The following is a 21,846-nucleotide window of genomic DNA, read 5'->3' as shown; positions in this document are numbered from 1 at the left end:
CTTCACCCCCCTTCATTCTATTCCACACCTCATCCTCTACCTCATCACATTCTAGATTCCATAAAGGAGATACTACAATAAATGGTAAATCTCCACACACCTCCCCCCTTACAATATAAGGACAAATAAATCAAATAGAAAGCAATGAAGATAATATAATCAACTATGTACAACAATATAGAACACTTCAAAAATTTTGACGATCAAGTTTGCAAACATTTCCCAAGTTCCATGTAGACCCATTTTCCAAAACCACCACATTTTTCCTTACACTCAACACTCGTTGAGGAGGATAAAATTTACTTTCTCCTTTAAGAACAATACTTTTCTTCTTCACTGCTACCCAATCTCCCCTTCGTATAATGCTAGATTTCGCACACATCCTCCTGTTGTAGTATGTGGCACTTTTTTCCTGCATTTTCTCAACCTTTGCCCTTATCGACTCTCTATCAACCACCACTTTCTTGTTAGCCTTCAACCACACCGGACACTCCAGTACACCAGGTTCCCTTCCCTTTAATGATACAAAAGGTGACACTCCCGTTATAGAATGGGGGGTCGTCCTATAGGTCCACATCATTTTTCTCAATTCTTTTTTCCACGGAAGTTGATTCGCCAAAGATAACTGTATGTTTTCCATAACCAATCGATTCACCCTTTCCACAAGACCATTGGCTTGCGGATGGAAAAGTGCTACCCTCTCATGTGTGATCCCAACTTTTTGCAAATAATCAGTCATTTCTGATGATATAAATTGCACCCCATTATCAGACACGATGTATTTTGGTATGCCCTCTTCCATGAATACCTCCTCAAAGAACTCTATCACTACGGAAGTTTTCACATCCCCAACCACCTTAGTGATGAACCATTTAGAGTGATAATCCACTAACACCAGGATATATTTACACCCCATTCCTAGACTGGACATAGGTCCAATAAAATCCACAGCCAATTTCTCCCATGGACCCTTAGGGAATCTCACAGGAGCCAGAGGTACATGCCTTACCACCTTGGTCTTGTCACTGTTGGCACATGCCACACAATTTCTTACAGCCTCTTCAACTTGTTTGTCCATCTCAGGCCACCAAAATGTTTGCCTCACCTTTCTTTTCATTGTTCCCCTGCCCAGATGCCCTTGATGGGTAATCTCAATAATGTGTTTACGTACACTAACCGGTGGAACAAGTTGGTCCCTTCTTAATAGCCTCCCACTGACTATACTTAGTTGATCCCTATTTCTAAAATACTTCACTAAGTCACAATCCTGCTCATCCCCATTCCTCCAACCATTAACTACTCTTTCTTTCACAACCTGTATAGTGGGATCATTCTCCTCTGCCTGTTCCCATTCTTGCGCCGTTATAGCTACGTCTCCTAAAACAGTGCTCACTACATCCTTTGACTCTTCCTCCAGGAACCCTTCTTCACTCACAGGCGCTCTAGACAAATAGTCTGCAATAACATTCTTACTACCCTTCACAAATTCCACCGTAAAATTGTAGCTCAAAACTGACAACAACCATTTAGAAATTCGTGGGGTAATACCTCCTTCCAGCCCACGTCCCCCTTTAAAAATGTAAGTAAGTGGCTTGTGATCGGTCTTCAATTTAAAGGGTAAACCCCACAAGTAAAATTTAAAATGGTTTATTCCCCAACAACAAGCTAGGGCCTCCCTCTCTATTACGGAGTACGAAACTTCAGCACCTTGCAATCTTCTAGACGCAAATCCAATAACGCGTTCCTCACCTTCCTTAACCTGCGTTAACACAGCACCAATACCCACGTTACTAGCGTCAGTTGTCAAAAAGGTTTTGGCACATGAATCAAATATTCCCAACGTAGGAACCTCTGAAATATGATTCTTTAGTTCTTGAAAAGAGTACCTACAACTTTCATCCCACTCATACGTTACTCCCTTCTTCATAAGTTTTCTTAATGGTTCAACAATCTCAGAAAAGTTCTTAACAAACTTGGAGCAATACTCTGCAAGCCCCAGAAATGACCTTAACTCGTCTTTTGAGCCAGGTTCTGGAGCATGTCTGATTGCAGAGACAATGCTCTTCTTTGGCCTAATCCCATGCTCATTTACTGTGTGTCCCAAATATGTTACCTCCTGTTTACGAATCTGACACTTCTCTTTCTTAATCGTTAGACCATTTTTGTTCAACCTATGCATTACTTCATGGAATAAAAGATCATGATCAAACTCATCTTCTCCTATGATCAGTATGTCATCTTGGAAACATAATACACGATTCATGTCCCCAAAAATTCGCTCCATTATCCTTTGGAACACCGCAGAAGCAGAGGCAAGTCCAAAAGGCATCCTCTTATATCTGAAAGCTCCTAGCGGTGTTACAAAGGATGTTACATGTCGCGACTCCACATGCAAATTTATTTGGTGATACGCAGAGGACATGTCCAAAACACTAAATGTATTTCCCTTCGCCTTCACTGACAGCATCTCTGTAATGTTTGGAAGAGGTTGTCGGTCAACCCATATACACTTGTTGAGATCTCTAAGGTCGATACATAAGCGAATCTTGCCATCATCCTTCGGTGCAACGACAACCGGGGCCAACCATTCAGAAGATTCGATCGGTTCGATAATATCTTCCTTCAACAGTTTCTCTAATTCTTGTTTCAATGGCTCCCTCATTAAGTTTGGAACATTTCTTACTTTATGCACAACAGGTGTAGCATTTTTTTTCAGTATAATCTTATGTACAAATCCCTTTAATAGTCCTAATTTAGAAGAGAAAACCTCTGGATATCTCGCAATTAAACCATGTTCAATAGATTCTGTCACAACACCAATACCACTCTCCTCAGTGAGTGACACAGGTTCCTTTGCGTTAGGATTCAAAATTATACCAAGATCTTTCTGATGGCGCCAACCAAGAAGATTTGTACCAGAATCTGTAATATACACCTTTCCCTGAATGATCCTTTCTTTGAATGAAATCATCATGCAGCACATTCCAATAATCTCTATTCTTCTTCCTGCATATCCCACTGCTTTTATATCAGGTGTTGATAGATTTTTGCATAAAGAATTTGTCCATCCAGACTCGAACACTTTTTTTGAAATAAGAGTGAATAAACTCCCTGAATCCACAAGTAACCTAACCGGAACATCATCTAACATAGCTTGGATATGCGGTTTATCAAGTGCCTCAGTGCTCTCCTTTCTGATTTTTTGTAGAGAAACTTCTTCACAATTGTGGGAAACCAATTCTCCATGAACTGTCAAGATTATATCTTCTACATTTTCGCATATGTCTTGCACCTCCTGAACCATCTTGTTATTATTACCCAATTTGAGTTTGCAAACCTTGGCAAAATGCCCCCTTTTTCCACAATTGCGACAAATAGCATTCCTAGCAGCGCACATTTTACTAGAAGCGATATGCCCCGGAGCGTCGCATCGATAACATTTTATTACTCTCCAATCTTGTGTTTTCCGTTTCTCAACTTTATTCTCCCTAACACCATCATCATCTTTATCAAACTTGTTCCATCGCACTGCACCACGAGGTTCTTCTTTCCTCTTGATTTCTGCTACAATCCCTTGTTCAGCTTGTGTAGATTTTACATCCATTTCTTGCAGCCACACAGCTGCATGCTCCATTCTTTTAGCAATCTGTATTGCCTCTTCCAAGTTCGGATCCCTCATTAGTAATTTTTCGCGTATCCTTTTATCACTTGTACACCTCACAAGTTGATCCCTTATTAGAGAATCAAGTAGATGATCAAATTCACAGGATAGCCCTAGGCCCCTTAAACTCGCCACATAAGATGCAATGTCCTCATCTTTCCGCTGTATCCTTGAAAAAAAACTTATGACGTTGCAATACCAAATTTGTTTTTGGAATGAATTGTATATCTAACATCTGCATAGACATGTCAAAGACGTTAGAAGGATGACCATCTCCCATTCCTAACGATACTTCTGGTAAATTTTCATATATCCTTCTACCTTCAATACCAATGTGATGCAACAATATAGCTTGGCGTCTAGGAGGGGCATATCGATCATTGCCACTAGCTAACATATAGGTATTAAAAATTTTCTTCCACTGCTTCCAAGGTATGGATGGATCTCCTGGAGTTGGAAGAAATGGGGGTGGCGCTAATATACTTTGATCACCCATTTCCCCCTTTTTTTTTTTTTTTTTTTTCTTTCTTTGTGCACTAAATGTTCGTTATTTTCTCCAATACAATATAAATGTATTTATAGCATTTATACATTTATTCACATAAGTATAGTTGATAATGAAGAAATATAATAATATATCTTCACTTCCTCAGTTCTTTTCATTCACTGCATTACAGAAATAGTCTTTCTTCAGTTTCATCATTTTTTTTTTTTTTTTTTTTTTTTTTTTTTTTTTTAGTCCCTTTTCAACTCCGTTCTGATGCAGGTAAGCTTGTTTATACTTGGAACAATCCGACTTTGCACTAAAATGTGTTAAAAGTCCTTCAAGCGATGTGCGCCGGTATTTGTTTAATTTGTTTTTCAAAAAAAATCACCACGTGTTAACGCGCGCATAGTCCTCGCGTTTATTTACTTTTCAAGCAACGCGCGGCAGACACAGCCAGTTGCTTTCAGCGCGTGTCAACGCGCGCACGGCTATTTTTCCCTCAGCGCGAGGAAGATGAATGCCAACAGATTAATCGGCGCGTGGGAACACGGGCACAGTTATAACGGTTCAAAAAGTACAATTTGGTTGTTAAAAAAAAATAAAAATAATTCCAAGTTGAAGAGTAACGCCGGTAAAAGAGATTATTTTTGCTTTGAGTACCTTTTGTCGAAGCTCCCTCGAAGATTATTATCAATATATTCAATACTCCAGGAGTGAAGGTGTCCTTCAGCCTGTCTCCTGCACAGGTCCTCGTCGCCAATGTTAAGTTCAACTCCACAGACTTCTTCTTTCTTCTTTCAAATTATCTTTATTATGACATGAAGTCTCAACACCTTCAGCAGATACAGAAACAACTCCTCTTTCTTCTCCTCCCAGATCCTTCACCCCCCTTCATTCTATTCCACACCTCATCCTCTACCTCATCACATTCTAGATTCCATAAAGGAGATACTACAATAAATGGTAAATCTCCACACTATCCCTCCTGCACCTGCACCCAAAGACAGCAAACGTGACTCACCTACAACCACATCCTCTCCCTCCACTCCCATTCCCACTGTACCTACCACTCTCCATTGTCCCAAGAAGCTCTTCCTCGCCACTACTAACTTCTTTCCTGACCCTGAGCCCCCCCCTCCTTCTCGTCGGGGTAAGAAGAGCACCTCAGCCACCACCAGCCCTGCAGCCCCCTTGACAAGGGTGCAGGGGTATTGGAGCCCGCCAGCCCGCATGTCTGGATCTTCGCCCAGCAGCAAGGGGACAGGCAGCCCACCCCCTGGGAAGAGGAGCAGAAGGCGGAAGGGGCGCCGCAGGAGCCCGCCTTCTACATCCCCCCCGGACACCACCCAGAGACAGTCACCAGCCACAGCTCCAAAGGGAGGAAAGGGCCACAGGCCCACGACTAAGGAGGGCAAGGGCAGCAAGTCGGAGAGGTCAGGCAGCAGGCCTGCTGCCCAGGAGGAGCCCACAACCCCCATAGCCGCTGCCCCGGGAGGAACCGGCACAGCTGCCCCGGGAGAGCCCACCACCCCCATAGCCGCTGCCCAGGGAGGACCCAGCCCAGCTGGCCAGGAGGGCCCCACCACCCACAGCCCAGGTGGGCATTGAAGGAGCACCATCCCCGCTGCCCAGGAGGGCACCACCAGGCAATGAGCAGTTGGCCATAGACCGTCCGCCGTCTCCAGAACCGCTGAACTGGGCCCCGCCGTCTCAAGAACCGCTCCGCTGGGCCCCGCAGTCTCAAGCACCGCTGAACTGGGCCCTTCAAGGCAAGGAGCGCTGAACTGGGCCCCGCCGTCTCAAGCACCGCTCCGCTGGGCCCCGCCGTCTCAAGAACCGCTCCGCTGAGCCCCGCCGTCTCAAGCACCGCTGAACTGGGCCCTTCAAGGCAAGGAGCGCTGAACTGGGCCCCGCCGTCTCAAGCACCGCTGAACTGGGCCCTTCAAGGCAAGGAGCGCTGAACTGGGCCCCGCCGTCTCAAGCACCGCTCCGCTGGGCCCCGCCGTCTCAAGCACCGCTGAACTGGGCCCTTCAAGGCAAGGAGCGCTGAACTGGGCCCCGCCGTCTCAAGCACCGCTGAACTGGGCCCTTCAAGGCAAGGAGCGCTGAACTGGGCCCCGCCGTCTCAAGCACCGCTCCGCTGGGCCCCGCCGTCTCAAGAACCGCTCCGCTGGGCCCCGCCGTCTCAAGCACCGCTGAACTGGGCCCTTCAAGCCAAGGAGCGCTGAACTGGGCCCCGCCGTCTCAAGCACCGCTGAACTGGGCCCTTCAAGGCAAGGAGCGCTGAACTGGGCCCCGCCGTCTCAAGCACCGCTCCGCTGGGCCCCGCCGTCTCAAGAACCGCTCCGCTGGGCCCCGCAGTCTCAAGCACCGCTGAACTGGGCCCTTCAAGGCAAGGAGCGCTGAACTGGGCCCCGCCGTCTCAAGCACCGCTGAACTGGGCCCTTCAAGGCAAGAACCGCTGGCCCTTTGGCAGACGTGGCAGGGCAGGATCTATCTCGGGCAGGGCTGCAGGATGTCCTCTGGCCAACTTGCCTCCTCCAGTGGCAGTGGGGTCTGTTATGGACTGTATGGACTGTGGCTTTGCTCTCCCCAGGATGGGCCAGTGGTCATGGAGTCCCCTCGTGGATCTGGCGTCGTGTACTCAAGTGGCTGAGGTGCCCCCCCTTCCCTTCCCCCTGAGGTGCCTGTCCGATTTTCTTTCTGATGCCCCTGCAGTGTTCTCTCCGTGGAGTTCTTGTCGTGGGACTGGGCCTTGCCCCTTTGCACAGGAACCCTGTGATCCACGGACAGTGGTTGGACTACATTTAGTAGCTGTATATATTTTGTATATAGTTTATTTCTTTATTGCGATTACTGGTGTCCATATTTCAATATATCTGCCCGTTTATGATCTCTTCTTTTGGTCTTTGCATTATTTCGGAGGGGGGTGGTTTGTGGGTTGTGACAGTGATCTGTGGGAATGCATTGATGTGTGTGTTGTAGTGGGTGTGGGTGGGTGGGTGTGTGCCGGTAATCTTTTCCCTCCCCTGTGTCGTAGGTGCAGTACTCACCGATGTCTTCCGCGCCGCCGGGCGTGCTCCTGGTATATGAGCAGGAATAGGAGTGCGGGGATGACCTGCAACTCTGGTTCCATGCTGCCGGAATCTCGCGTGGAGTGCGTAGAGGTGAGCGTTTTCCCGTTCGTAGTCTGTTTCCGCCGTGTTCTTATCGGCGGTGCTCCCGCCCCGGAAAAGGTGGCAGATTGGTGGGTCGTAATAGGGTGGGCGGTACATTGTCTGCCGCCTGGCTGTTGGCGGGAACCGCCGCGCTGTTTGTTTGTACCGCTGTGGCGGGCGGAGTGTTAAGTTGGCGGGCTGTGTTGGCGGTTCCCGCCAGGGTCAGAATTGCATATTTTAGACCGCCGGCCTGTTGGCGGCTTGGCCGCCGCTTTATCACCGACCGCCAGGGTCAGAATGAGGGCCTATATGATGGTTTATGTATCCAGAATTTTTATGAATACTATGAAAATGATAATTAGTACAGTGATGTGTTAATGTCCTTAAAAATATAGAAATAAGTCTCATATTACTATGTGGACGGGTAAGTCAATCTCACTGTTTCCCCTTGCCTCATTCAGAATCCAAATTCAGTGGAGTGGGCTTCTTTACCATTTATATTTTGAATATATTAGGTCCAGGATAAAAAGTTCAGTGGACAGTAGGCCAATAGTATCTGAGAAAGCTGCAATAATTCTGGGACTGGATGCTAAAATTGTAATAGTTTGAATCACATCTAAGGGAGAGAACCTACAAAAAGGTGTGGATAGGGCATGACCCTGGTGCCAGGATAAATTACTGAATGTTGTTGCATTCTGTACCACCATTTCAAAATGGAAACTATGATTTGCCTGAGAAATATCCTTCTTCTGTGGGTTTGGATGTTACATCAAGTTTTAAACATGTATCCCTGACACTGGCAATATCACAAGAGCACAGAAAGTACCTGTAGTTTCTGTGGAAAACACAGGCATTCAGATTCAAGTCTCTTCCATTCAGTTCATCCTTCACTCCTTGGTGCTACACCAAATTGGTGAGGTCTCGTCGCAGGAATCAGAGCATAGGGACTGATGATGGTTGTGAACCTAGACAGTAACATATGCTTGGGACAGGAGAGAGGGAGGTTGGTCAAGCAAGTTCAGAGGGGCATAGAGTTGATTTGGTGACTGGGTTTCAATATTAATGTGGAGGAATCATAGAGTGTTCCCAACAGAATGTAATTCCTGGGGTTTCTGGTGGATTCCTAAAAGGAAATAATTCTGTTGCCAGAAGGAAAGTTAAAGATGATAAACAAGGGGTTGAGTGTGACATAGTCAGAATATCAGATTTCTTTCTGCTGAAGGAAGGGCTGAAGAAACTGCTCTCATCCTCAATTCACTATTCTTAGGAAAGCAGCGGTTCTTATGAATGATTTAGGGGGTCATTCCGAGCCAGCCAAACCCAACCCACCACCTGACCGCTGGTGCCATCAGGACACTGCCGGCCCTCTTCCGACTTCACGGCTGGCGGTGTTCTGCTGGCAGTAGCAGCGCCCCATCCCGTAACCCTGCCGGAAGACCCCATGGATACAGGTAAGTCAGGTTGTGTGTGTGTGTGGGGGGTGTGTGCATGTATGTGTGAGTGTGTGCGTGAATGCGAGTGTATGTTTAGTGTTGTTTGCGTGCCTGTATGAAGGTGTGTGAGTGCGTGTATGAAGGTGTGTGAGGGCATGTATGAAAGGAAATGTGAATGCGTGTGTGCGTGGAAGTTTGGATGTGTGTGCATATGTGTGCGTGAATGAATGAATGCATGTATGTATGTATGTGTGTATGTCTGTGTGGATGAATGTGTGTCTGCGTGTGTGTGTGTGTGTGTGTGTGTGTCTGGTGGGAGGTTGGAAGGGAGGGGGAGGATGGATGAAGGAAGGGGTGGGGGTGTTTGGGGAGCGTTGGGGGGAGGGGGCCTCCTATCAGTGACAGGGAAGGGATTCCCTGTCACTGATAGGGCCTACCGCCATGGTTTTCGTGGCATTACGAACGCCTTATACCCCTTTCTGCCTTTGCAGTTGGTAAACTTCAAAGGGAAGTCTCTCTTGTTTGCAAGATCCTGCCTTGCCCAGGCCAGGCCCCAGACACACAGCAGGGTGCTGGAGACTGCATTGTGAGAGGGTAGGTCAGCCTATTCAGGTGTAAATGACCGCTCCTTCCGCTACTCTAGCACAGATGGTTCATCAGGATATGCAGGCCACACCATAGCTCCCTCTGTCCCACTGTCTAGAGGGGATTCACAAACAGGCAGAGTCACTGAATGGTTTAAGCAAGAAAATGCCTACTTTCTAAAAGTGGCATTTTCAAACTAACAATCTAAAAACCAACTTCACTAAAAGATGTATTTTTAAATTGTGAGTTCAGAAACCCTGAACTCCATACTTCTATCTGCTCGCAAAGGGAAACTGCACATTAATGATATTTAAAGGCAGCCCCCATGTTAACCTACGAAAGACAGGCCTTGCTGTTTCACTGTTAGGACATGTAAAACCACACAAGTACATGTCCCACCTTTAGCATACACTGCACCCTGCCCATGGGGCTACCTAGGGCCTACCTTAGGGGTGCCTTACATGTAGAAAAAGGAAGGTTTAGGCCTCTCACGTGGGTACACTTGCCAGGTCACATTGCAGTGCAACACTGCACACACAACCCTGCACACACAGGCAGGTCTGAGTCATGTTTACAGGGCTACTCATGAGGGTGGCACAATCAGTACTGTAGGCCCACTGATAATATTACTTTATTAGGAACTTACTAGTAAAACAAATGTGCCAGTCATGGAAAAACCAATCAACAATACAATTTTCAGAGAGAGCATATGCACTTTAGCTCTGGTAAGCAGCGGTAAAGTGCTCAAAGTCAAAAAGCCAACAGAAATTGGTCAGAAAAAAATAGGAGGAAGGAGGCAAAAAGATTAGGGATTATCCTGCAAAAAGGACCAAGTCCAACAGTATGTATTTAATGGTTCTGCTGTACTATCTTCTCTAACCTTCTTTAATATTTTTCTGTTCACGTTGCTGTCCTTTTAGCTATCAAATCAAGTTCTTCGCCCTCATTGGACCTTTTAAAAGTAATCGTTAAAATCCTCTGTGGATTTCCCAGCACTCATCTTTCAAGTAAAATACTAAGCACACACTCAGTTCCTCATGCTTAACCTGTGGCCAACTCTATACGCAACAAAGACCTTCCTACACCTCTCACCCCCTTTTGAAGACCACTCTTTGGTCTATCTGGATACCTATACCAGCTCTTTCAATTTACTGAGTTGTTTTGACAGGAACTTCCATTTAAATCCCAATATGCGCCACCAACTGAGTACCATGGTTTGCTTTGCAAAATCACACCTTCTTAAAGTGGACAGTCCTGATCTGTATATTGGGTAGCTGGTCTACGCAAGTCACTTTCTTTGTGCAGTACAGCATAGGCCCTGTGGGCAACATAGCAAAAGGTGGGTGTGTAACTTCTGACATATCATCACCCTAGCTTTGCTGGGGTGATGTGGAAAACATTGATGAAAAATGACTTGCAACTTGAGTAAAATATATGCCCTAAACACAATTAACATGGCCTCAGATTTACACTTTTCTTAATCTTGAGCTTCCCTAGGCGACACATGTGGGGTGCTCTTTTTATCATGATGCACAAGGGAATATAATATGGTACGATATATGCTACAAGAAGTGGATTCCACTTGTGGAAATAGTGTGCTTTTATGCAATGAACTGCATCTTGCTGGTACTAGCTTTATGCAAGCATGCCACATTTCTCAAAACACAGACAATTGAAAAATATATAAATGTGCGGAAAATTGCACTCAACATGATCCAGTTTTGTCACTACATGTTCAATTGCTCTCCTTATTAGCACTTACAATATGTGTGATTTCAAAACCATTGTTTTTGTAAGAAAAGTTATAATAATATGTTTTTGCTCCCAACGTTCCCACAAGTGAACGGCAGTGTGGGGAGTCTTCGTAGATGAAGAATATAGCTTGCGTTTGTACCAGTCTTGCTCGACAGCAGCTAAAGAAGAGAAGCTACCCAATGAAAGGTTGTTAAGTGTTTAGAATCAGTCATTGACTCTGAATAGCCTAGACTGTCAGATACGCTATGAGAAACGTGTCACACAATAATCAGAGCTGACAGGGGCGTGTAGCTGAATATTGTAAACGGAATAATTTAAAACAGATATATTTACAGAATTTAGTGGTAATTATGCTAATTGTAAGTAAACACATTTTGAGTAATCAACACAGGTGACCTCTTTCTTATTTCCGAACTGTGTATTGTACGCACCTTTTCAAATCCTTTAGGCGCATCCTTGCTAATCAAATGTACAGATCTGACAACCTGTTACTAAAATGGTGATTTAGTTGTGGAAAACAGGTTTTAATGATGATTCTGATTTGGAAATCTCAAAATAACATTGGTTGTATAACAGTGGTATGTCCTTTATCAGTTAAAACTTAGAGCATTAATTACCCACCGAAAGATGCCTCTTCATTCTCCAATGAAATACTTAACATCCAAATAGCTTTCTTTTTGCTGTGTACAAACTCTTTATTGTGTTTGCTTTGACCTTCGCTGCATGAAGTCACCAGAGAGCAACAATTGGTTGTTAATCTACCAGCCCTTGAAAACTTTAGCGAACTTTGAGAACTTTTAGAACATAGCAAACAATTCTGCAGATATGAAAAGGTGGTTATTGATAATGAGTGTGGCTATGTAACAGGTGCACGCATGTATGAGTTTTGGTATGATGCAAACTATGGGCACTCTGAAGCTGCATCTTATCGCCGACACACTAAAGTTTGCTATTAAATACGTTTGGAGACTATGATTAAAATTGTGTTTTACCAACAAAGGTACAGCTGTAGTTAGTGCTTGCTGACAGTCCAGGCTGTCATTTCGAATTTCTAAAATTAATATTCATGAGGGCAATTTGCTTTCTATGAATCACAGACATGGGATAATTCGCATCATCATTGAAAATTATTAATGACTAACTTCCCGCAGTCCCCCAGGACCATCAGCAAGGAATCGTGATCCAAGTGCAATGAACAGCATATTTTTCAATAAAGTTATACTTACCATCTTCAAATGCGCATTGAGGTATTCGATTTTCTTCTATTTTCCACAAAATCTCAATGTTCCATGCAAGGCATACTCTATGATCTTTAAAAGGGCGTTGAAAAGGTGGAAGAGGTCTCAGAACAGCAAAGGTCTTCACAACTGCAGGCATGGAGGTTCCATTGGTCTTGTCGGACTGGTCATTAAATTTTTGGTGACTGATCCAAGCTCTTACCAACACAGAACGAATGATTATTGAGTTTCTGATGACATAATCATCCCGATACACCATAATACTTGGGAATTTTATATCCACTTTCCTAGTTCTGTGGACATAAAGATGATTTTCATTTCGCCACTTCTTCTTAATGATGGGAACTGCACTTCTGAACTCAGAAGAAGCCACTACTTCAAGGTTCACAATGCAAGGGTTCGAACACAAATAATGTACATGGACTTTGCAATCACTGACGGTTTCTGGTACATTGCTAAATTTGAGGAAGTCTTCAGAGTTCAGTGTTTGCTCGGAGTACATGGTGACAGATGTTGTCGTCCTAGCAAAAGTGGGCAGTGGGTTCTAAAATGAGAAAATATTCTAGTCAGAAACAGAGTTTAGCTACATTGGAAAATGACCAACAAGAACAACAGTCAAGCTTCAAAGAAATTTGAGCAGCTGTCACAGGGATCAAGCAATACACCAAACCAGGCTCTGCACATCAGAACATATAATGGATTATTTGAAAAGCTATCTCCATGGCTAACCCCTGAAGTCTGTGCAAAAAGGACGTAAAAAAAAGATTCAGTAGAAAAACTAAATCACTTTGTTTTGATATTAAATGTAAAACAGCCAAGTCTCAAATCCTTTACATGTTATGCCAAAACCAAACTCAAATGTTAAAAAAACTATGAACAGGGTACGAAAACTTAACCAAAGGCAAAATAAGCTTTGGCAAAGCATAGAGGTCTGGCCTTTAAAATACTGCCAAGATGTTGGCTTTGTGTACAGTAGTGTTTATAAAAAGTAAAAGAAAACATTTCAAAGTTTTGGAGGTAAAGCAAATACATATCATACAGCATATCGAAACTGTACATTTAACTATTTAATGTTTATAAATGGCATCTTCTATTTTTTGGCACTTTTAACTCATTAAACTCTGAACATATTTTGAAAGGAATAGGAAATATCATAACATAAGGGAAACACTTGACAAGCCCTAATTTACTTTCCACAGGATTCAGCGATTTGCTCCGCTGCAGTAGCCCAGGGAGCAGATTTATGGGACTCTACAAAATGTTGCTTGCAGACAATTGGACACTTGGTGTGCATGCTAAGTACACCTTCTACTTCAGATATCAGCTGAGTGAGAGTAGGAGAAGTTTCTTACCCCACCGCCATAAAAGTCTTTGGGGGTGATTCTAACCCTGGCGGTCGGTGATAAAGCGGCGGCCAACCCGCCAACAGGCCGGCGGTCGAAAAAATGGAATTCTGACCCTGGCGGGAACCGCCAACACAGCCCGCCACATTAACACTCCGACCGCCGCGGCGGTGCAGACAAACAGCGTGGCGGTCACCGCCAACAGGCAGGCGGCAGACAATGTACCGCCCACACTATCACAACTCACCAATCCGCCACCTTTTCCGGGGCGGGAGCCCCGCCGATAAAAACACGGTGGAAACAGACTACGAACGGGAAAACGCGCACCAAAACACACTCCACGAGGAAGGAGGACAGCATGGAACCCGAATTAAACATCCTACCTGCTCTCGTCTACCTTCTCATCTACCACGAGTACGAACTCCGGCGCAGACGACAACGGTGAGTACTGCACCTACGACACACAGGAGGGGGGAGGAGGGAAGCTTACGGCACACACATATGCGCCCCCCCCCAAACTATGTACACACTAATGCAGAGCAACAATGCACAGTGACACCACCCAAACCCCCCTTAAGAATGCAAAGACAGAAATAAATTGGGACGAAACATTTATATAAAAAATAGACTCTGATATGGAGCGGTCAACTACGCAAAATATCCATAACAAAATGATACTATATACACTGGCATGGAGAACTGAGGCAATTAGTCCTGTACATGAAAGTTAAATGGAACAGTCCGTGGGCTACAGTGTAGCGACACAAGGGCAAAGCCCACACAGGAGACCTGAGTCCTTTGGAGAGAACACTGCAGGGGCATCTGATGAAAAAATTACAGGCACCTCAGGGGGAAGGGAAGGGGGAGGCACCACAGCCACATGAGTCCACGACGCCAGATCCACGAAGGGGCCACCATGCCCATTGATGTATCCTGGGGAGTGCAAAGCCACAGTCTCTCAAGTCTCTACAGTGGGTGGGTTGCCCACTTCACCATCCTGGGGAGTGCAAAGCCACAGTCTCTCAAGTCTCCACAGTGGGTGGGTTGCCCACTTCACCATCCTGGGGAGTGCAAAGCCACAGTCTCTCAAGTCTCCACAGTGGGTGGGTTGCCCACTTCATCATCCTGGGGAGTGCAAAGCCACAGTCTCTCAAGTCTCCACAGTGGGTGGGTTGCCCACTTCACCATCCTGGGGAGTGCAAAGCCACAGTCTCTCAAGTCTCTACAGTGGGTGGGTTGCCCACTTCACCATCCTGGGGAGTGCAAAGCCACAGTCCATCTGGTGGATGACAGTGTCCACTGCTCAAGGAGGAGGCATGGTGGGCACAGTGAACCATAAACAGTGCTTGACAGGAAGGGCCCAGCGGAGCGGTGCTTGAGACGGCGGGGCCCAGCGGAGCGGTGCTTGACAGGAAGGGCCCAGCGGAGCGGTGCTTGAGACGGCGGGGCCCAGCGGAGCGGTGCTTGACAGGAAGGGCCCAGCGGAGCGGTGCTTGAGACGGCGGGGCCCAGCGGAGCGGTGCTTGAGAGGAAGGGCCCAGCGGAGCGGTGCTTGAGACGGCGGGGCCCAGCGGAGCGGTGCTTGACAGGAAGGGCCCAGCGGAGCGGTGCTTGAGACGGCGGGGCCCGGCGGAGCGGTGCTTGACAGGAAGGGCCCAGCGGAGCGGTGCTTGAGACGGCGGGGCCCGGCGGAGCGGTGCTTGAGAGGAAGGGCCCAGCGGAGCGGTGCCTGAGACGGCGGGGCCCGGCGGAGCGGTGCTTGAGAGGAAGGGCCCAGCGGACCGGTGCCTGAGACGGCGGGGCCCGGCGGAGCGGTGCTTGACAGGAAGGGTCCAGCGGACCGGTGCTTGAGACGGCGGGGCCCAGCGGAGCGGTGCTTGACAGGAAGGGCCCAGCGGACCGGTGCTTGAGACGGCGGGGCCCAGCGGAGCGGTGCTTGAGAGGAAGGGCCCAGCGGAGCGGTGCTTAAGATGGCGGGGCCCAGCGGAGCGGTGCTTGAGAGGAAGGGCCCAGCGGAGCGGTGCTTGAGAGGAAGGGCCCAGCGGAGCGGTGCTTGAGACGGCGGGGCCCAGCAGAGCGGTGCTTGAGACGGTGGGGCCCAGCGGAGCGGTGCTTGAGAGGAAGGGCCCAGCGGAGCGGTGCTTGAGACGGCGGGGCCCAGCGGAGCGGTGCTCTTCTGCACGGCGGGGCCCTGTTCAGCGGTGCTCTTCTGCACGGCGGGCCCTGTTCAGCGGTGCCTATCTTCACGGCGGGCCCTGTTCAGCGGTGCTCTTCTGCACGGCGGGCCCTGTTCAGCGGTGCTCTTCTCCACGGCGGGGCCCTGTTCAGCGGTGCCTATCTTCACGGCGGGCCCTGTTCAGCGGTGCTCTTCTGCACGGCGGGCCCTGTTCAGCGGTGCTCTTCTCCACGGCGGGGCCCTGTTCAGCGGTGCCTATCTTCACGGCGGGCCCTGTTCAGCGGTGCTCTTCTGCACGGCGGGCCCTGTTCAGCGGTGCTCTTCTCCACGGCAGGCCCTGTTCAGCGGTGCTCTTCTGCACGGCGGGCCCTGTTCAGCGGTGCTCTTCTGCACGGTGGGCCCTGTTCAGCGGTGCTCTTCTGCACGGCGGGGCCCTGTTCAGCGGTGCTCTTCTCCACGGCGGGCCCTGTTCAGCGGTGCTCTGCTGCACGGCGGGCCCTGTTCAGCGGTGCTCTTCTGCACGGCGGGCCCTGTTCAGCGGTGCTCTTCTCCACGGCGGGGCCCTGTTCAGCGGTACTCTCCTCCACGGCGGGCCCTGTTCAGCGGTGCTCTTCTGCACGGCGGGCCCTGTTCAGCGGTGCTCTTCTGCACGGCGGGCCCTGTTCAGCGGTGCTCTTCTCCACGGCGGGCCCTGTTCAGCGGTGCACATCCAGTAGGTCAAGGGAGCCAGACCTGGCCTGGACTCCCTGCTCAGTCGCCCTCCGACCGTGATGCTTCTGGACCCTTCGGGGACGGAGTCCTGGGCCCTTTGGTGTCCTCCTTTCCAGCTGGGATGTGGCATGTGGGGCCCACCTGCTCCGCGCTCCTGCTGCCTGACTTCTCCGCCCTGCTGCCCTTACGCTCCTTAGATGGGGCTCTCGGGCCCTTGCCTCCCCTAGATGATGTGGCTGGTGAAGTGGGCGAAGTTTGCTCCTTGGGGGCAGCCGTGTCAGTCCTCGCACGGCGGCCCTTGTGTTTCCTGGTCCTCTTGCTGGGGGGGGGGCTGGATGTGTCCTTGCTGCTGATTGAGGTGTCACTGCTGGCAAAGGGTGGACTCCAGAACCCATGCACAACAGTGACACCCGAAGCTGGGCTGGTGGTGGCTGTGGTGCTCTTGGGACTCTTTGCAGATGGAGGGGGTAGGTCATCGGAGGGAAAGAGGTTAAGATTAGCCAGGAAAACTTTTTTAGGGCCAAGGTAAAGGGTAGGAGAAGTGGTGATGGGAGTGGAGGAAGAGGATGTGGTTGTAGGAGAGTCAGGTGTGCTGTCATTGGGTGAAGGTGCTGGTGCTGTAGGCTGTTGTGAGGTGGATGGCTGTTGGGTGGGTGGCTGCCTGCGTTTGTGTGTCTTGGAAGAGGGGGTGACAGACACAGTGGGAGAGGACACAGGGGACGTGTAAATGGCAGTGGGGGTGGTGACTGCACGCGTGCGGACTGTACAGGAGGGTGTGGTGGTGATGGAAGCACTGGCTGATGTTGGTGTGCATGCAGGTGTGAGTGTAGACGTCACAGGGAGGGAGGAGGGAGACGAGGAGGAGGGGACACAGGGGTGGCAGTGACTGTTGGAATGTCAGCATCTGGGTGTTGCTTGGGTGAGTGTTTGTGGGATCTGTGGTGCTTGTGTCTGGATGAGCTGCCCTTGGGTGTTGAGGTGTGTGCAGGCTGGTCAGATGGTGTGGATGGGATAGCCTGAGGAACAGGAGACAGAGACAGGCTGGAGGCAGTCAGAAGAGGGAGGCTGGAAACAGGGACAATGGCTGCCGTCAGTGCTGAGGCCAGAGCAGTGAACGATCGTTGATGGGCAGCCTGACCCGAATGAATGCCCTCCAGGTAGGCATTGCTCCGATGCACCTCCCTTTCTACCCCCTGGATGGCATTCAAAAGGGTAGTCTGCCCAACAATGAGCGTCCTCACAAGGTCAATGAGCTCCACACTGAGGGCAGCAGGGGTGACAGGGGCAGGGGCTGAGGTGCCTGGGGCGAAGGAGACGCCCGCCTTCCTGGGCGAGCGGGCACAGAGCGTAGGCTGAGGGGCTGCAGGGAGGGCGGGGCTGGTGCGCTGGGTGGCGGCTGTACCTGTAGAGGCAGGGGTCCCGGATGTTTCCGCCACCGCTAGGGAGCACCCATCCGAGGACGTGTCTGTGTCACTGCTCTCACCATCGGTCCCCGTTGTGGTGCTCCCCTCGCCCTCCGGATCACTGGTGCCCTCGGTGTCTGTTCCTGGGCCCACCGGGGCCTTGTGACTTGCAGCTCCCTCGTGCTCCGATGCCAAATCTCCTCCGCCTGATGATGCTAATGCACACATGCACAAGAAGATGAAGAAGAAGGGGGGGGGGAGGAAAAAGAAGACCAGGTTGAGTGCATGCAATGTCAACACCGTTGGCGGAGAGGACAGACACAGGAGCCTCATGCAATAAGCCGCGCATTCGGGGTACACTACTCAGTACTTCGGACTAAGACAACAGGTCAAGAGAGGACAAACGCGCAGATGTGTGAGGCTGGACCATCAATAGCTGTACTTGTCACCCTACAGAGGTGGGGGCCGGGAGCACAGGGCCATGCCTAAGGGAGAGGACTACACTACAGAAAGCGCCCTGGCCTAATGTCACCCACAACCCTCCTCCACCACCCAGACGCCTCCACTGCGCAGAAAGATAGCAGAATGTGCTGATACTCACCCCCTTGTGTCTGCTGTGATGCTCTCAAGCGCCCATCCAAATCAGGGTAGGCCACCGCCAGGATCCGGGACATCAGGGGGGTCAGGGTACGACTGGCACCCCTCCTAGGTTGGGAGGCCATCCCCAGCAGTGACTCGGCGGTCTTCCTGGTTCCGCGGCGGATGTCCTCCCACCTCTTGCGGCAGTGGGTGCCCCGTCTGACGTGGACCCCCAGGGCCCGGACTTCCTTGGCGATGGCACGCCAAATCTCGACTTTCTGATGGGCGCTGACCTATGTGACATGTACAGGGTGGGAAGGAAACATTCATCAACTTACTTCATGGTAGATGTGATTGGCCCCCCCTCCCCAACCTCGCCATATGGCACATGCTCTCATCTGTCGTGCGTTGCACTCCTCATTCACCCCCCACTCCTCATTCGCCCCCACCCCACCAACTTACATCCACCCCACTCCACACAGGCATCGCCCATTCCATGTGCACCCGTTGTACTTACCTGTTGGTCTGGAGGACCGTAGAGTAACGCATACTGGGGGAGGACCCCATCCACGAGCTTCTCCAACTCTTCCGCCGGCGCACATTGTCATTGGCTCCTGAAACCCATAGCATTCAATGTTAACCAATGCGGCTCCGTGTAGCGGTCTTCGACCGCCTACCGCCACGGTGTGCTCCGCCAGCGCATTGACCTCACATCCCATTGTCCCACTTCACAGGTCAGGCAGCCGCCATTTCAAGGGCCCACATGGCATAATTTCTACTGCGACACACAGGCCTAGGCCTTGCATTGCCACATATACACGCCTTTCAAAACATAGATAACCGTGTGCTATGCAAGCTGTGGTGAACGTACCAGTGATTGGCTTGACTCTGTGCTCCATGTTGTCATTCCTAGGCACCGTCCGCTGGGACTTGCGAGGAGAAGGATGAATCCTCGCGTGTATCGACCGCTGGTGGACCTGTCGACAATGGAAGAACGCCACATCATATTACGATACCGACTTGACCGTGCCACTATCCATGAACTGTGTGCCCAGCTGGAGCCAGCCCTGATGTCCCCCATCCGCCAACCCACAGGAATTCCCCCTCTGGTGCAGGTTCTGTCAGTCCTCCATTTTCTTGCAAGTGGCTCATTCCAGACAACAGTGGCCATGTCATCTGGAATGTCTCAGCCTATGTTTTCCAAAGTTTTGTCTAGAGTGTTGTCTGCCTGACGAAACACATGCGGAGTTACATTATATTCCCTGAGGAGGTTGATTTGGCCACTGTGAAGGGTGATTTTTATGCCGTTGGACATATTCCCAACATCATTGGTGCCATTGATGGGACCCATGTAGCCTTAGTCCCCCCAAAAGACGATGAGCAGGTGTACAGAAACAGGAAAAGTTACCATTCTATGAACGTCCAGGTGGTCTGTTTGGCTGACCAGTACATCTCCCATGTGAATGCCATGTTCCCTGGGTCAGTGCATGACGCGTATGTGATGCGTAATAGCAGCATCCCTTACGTGATGGAACAGCTACAGAGACAACGTGTGTGGCTAATAGGTGACTCTGGTTACCCCAACCTGCCTTGGCTATTGACCCCAGTGAGGAATCCCCGGACCAGGGCTGAGGAACGGTACAATGAGGCCCATGGGCGAACTAGGAGAATCATAGAAAGGACCTTTGGGCTCCTGAAGGCCAGATTTAGGTGCCTGCATATGACAGGGGGATCCCTGATGTACTCACCAAAGAAGGTGTGCCAGATCATCGTGGCCTGCTGTATGCTTCACAATCTGGCATTGCGACGTCAGGTGCCTTTCCTGCAGGAGGATGGTCCAGATGGTGGTGTTGAAGCAGCTGTGGAGCCTGCGGAGAGTGAAGAGGAGGAAGACTCAGAGGACGACACAGACAACAGGGACAGAGTTATCCAACAGTATTTTCAGTAGCACACAGGTAAGAATCAACCACACCATTTTACTTTTCCAGCAAGCCTCCTGCTTCTCAACTTTGTCTATGACCCCCCAGTTCTTTTAAACTGATGTTTGATTTTCCCTTCCCTTTTCAGTGCTGTATGACCCACTCCGTGACTACTGCTTGGTTAGCCCATGGACTAATGCTTATTGATCTCGGTATGTGTTCAGCACAAAGTTAACAGAACATAATTGATCGGTAATGTGTTATACATTTGTAAATAATACAGCCTGACTCCTGTTTGATTTCAGTGCATTGAGTGATTTATTTTTTGTGCTAGATAATGGTACATGATATAAACACGGTGATGGGTGGGGGTGGAGTAATGGCCATGGCAGAGTCCAGTTCTCAGTCTCACAGGTGCATTGTCCATATGCCTGTGGAAGGATGGAGCAGGGGCAGTTCAAGGTTGGACAGGGTGGCAATGTGGGACAGTGGGATGACTTCAGGGGGTGTCTCATGCTGGCGGGGGTCTTGACATCCTACTCTGTCGATTTTTTTGATCTCAGGCTCCTCTTGCGGGGTGGTTGTTCTTCAGCAGGAGGTGGGGTTCTGGTGGCCTGTCGTTGTGGTGGGGCCTCCTGTCCACTAGCGCCGGCGGAGGTGGTAGGCTGTTCCTGGCTAGTGACAGGGGCCCTGTGTGGTGCCACATGGTCCCGCAACGTGTCTTCTATCCGGTTGAGGGCCTGGACTATGCTCCCCATAGCCGTAGAGATGTTGGTGAGTTGATTGGTGAACCCCATGTAGCGTTCCTCCTGCTGTGCCTGGATCTCCTGGAACCTGGCCAGTACCGTCGCCATCATCTCTTGGGAGTGGTGGTAGGCTGCCATGATGGTGGTGAGGGCCTCTTGGAGAGTGGGTTCCCTGGGCCTCTCCTCCGCCCCCGTCGCACAGCAGCCCTCTGAGTTGCCCTGTTTCCCCCGGCCTCTGTCCCCTGGACGGTGTGCCCACTACCACTGCCCCCAGGTCCCTGTTGTTGTTGGGGTGGTGGGTTAGCCTGGGTGCCCTGTAGTGGCAGACACACAGCTGATTGACCTGTCCTAGAGACAGAGGCATGGGCCCGCTGGGTGGGAGCTGTGCTGTTGGTCCCAGAGGGGGTTGGGTCTGCTGTGGCCTGTGTGTGGGGAACCGACTGTCCGGAGGTCCCCGATGGTCCGGGCTGGTCATCAGGTTCCAGGTCGACAGAGCTGCTGTCATCACTGGGGGCCTCTTCCGGGGGGGGGGGGGGGTGGACATTTCTGGACCCTCCTGGCCGGTGTGTTGGCGTTCGGGTCCTGCATGGGGTAAGAGAGTATGGTTATTGTTTCTGTGTGTGCTATTGCGTGCCATTGATTGGTGCCCTTG

At 49.8% G+C, this 21,846-nt stretch overlaps 1 protein-coding gene across 1 annotated transcript in view; it reads right to left on the bottom strand.

Moving 5' to 3' along the window:
• Nucleotides 1–21,846, bottom strand: part of SEL1L3 (SEL1L family member 3) — a 390,847-nt gene that overhangs the window by 311,449 nt on the left and 57,552 nt on the right. The window contains exon 2 of the mRNA XM_069202147.1: nucleotides 12,306–12,861. Within this exon, the coding sequence (XP_069058248.1) occupies nucleotides 12,306–12,861 (556 nt within the window). The remainder of the gene's footprint in view (nucleotides 1–12,305; nucleotides 12,862–21,846) is intronic.

This window comes from Pleurodeles waltl, chromosome 1_2 (genome assembly GCF_031143425.1).
Source record: "Pleurodeles waltl isolate 20211129_DDA chromosome 1_2, aPleWal1.hap1.20221129, whole genome shotgun sequence".
NCBI classification, from domain to species: Eukaryota; Metazoa; Chordata; class Amphibia; order Caudata; family Salamandridae; genus Pleurodeles; species Pleurodeles waltl.
The sequence above is the reverse complement of the archived record's forward strand: the minus strand, read 5'-3'. Positions and strand labels throughout refer to the sequence as shown.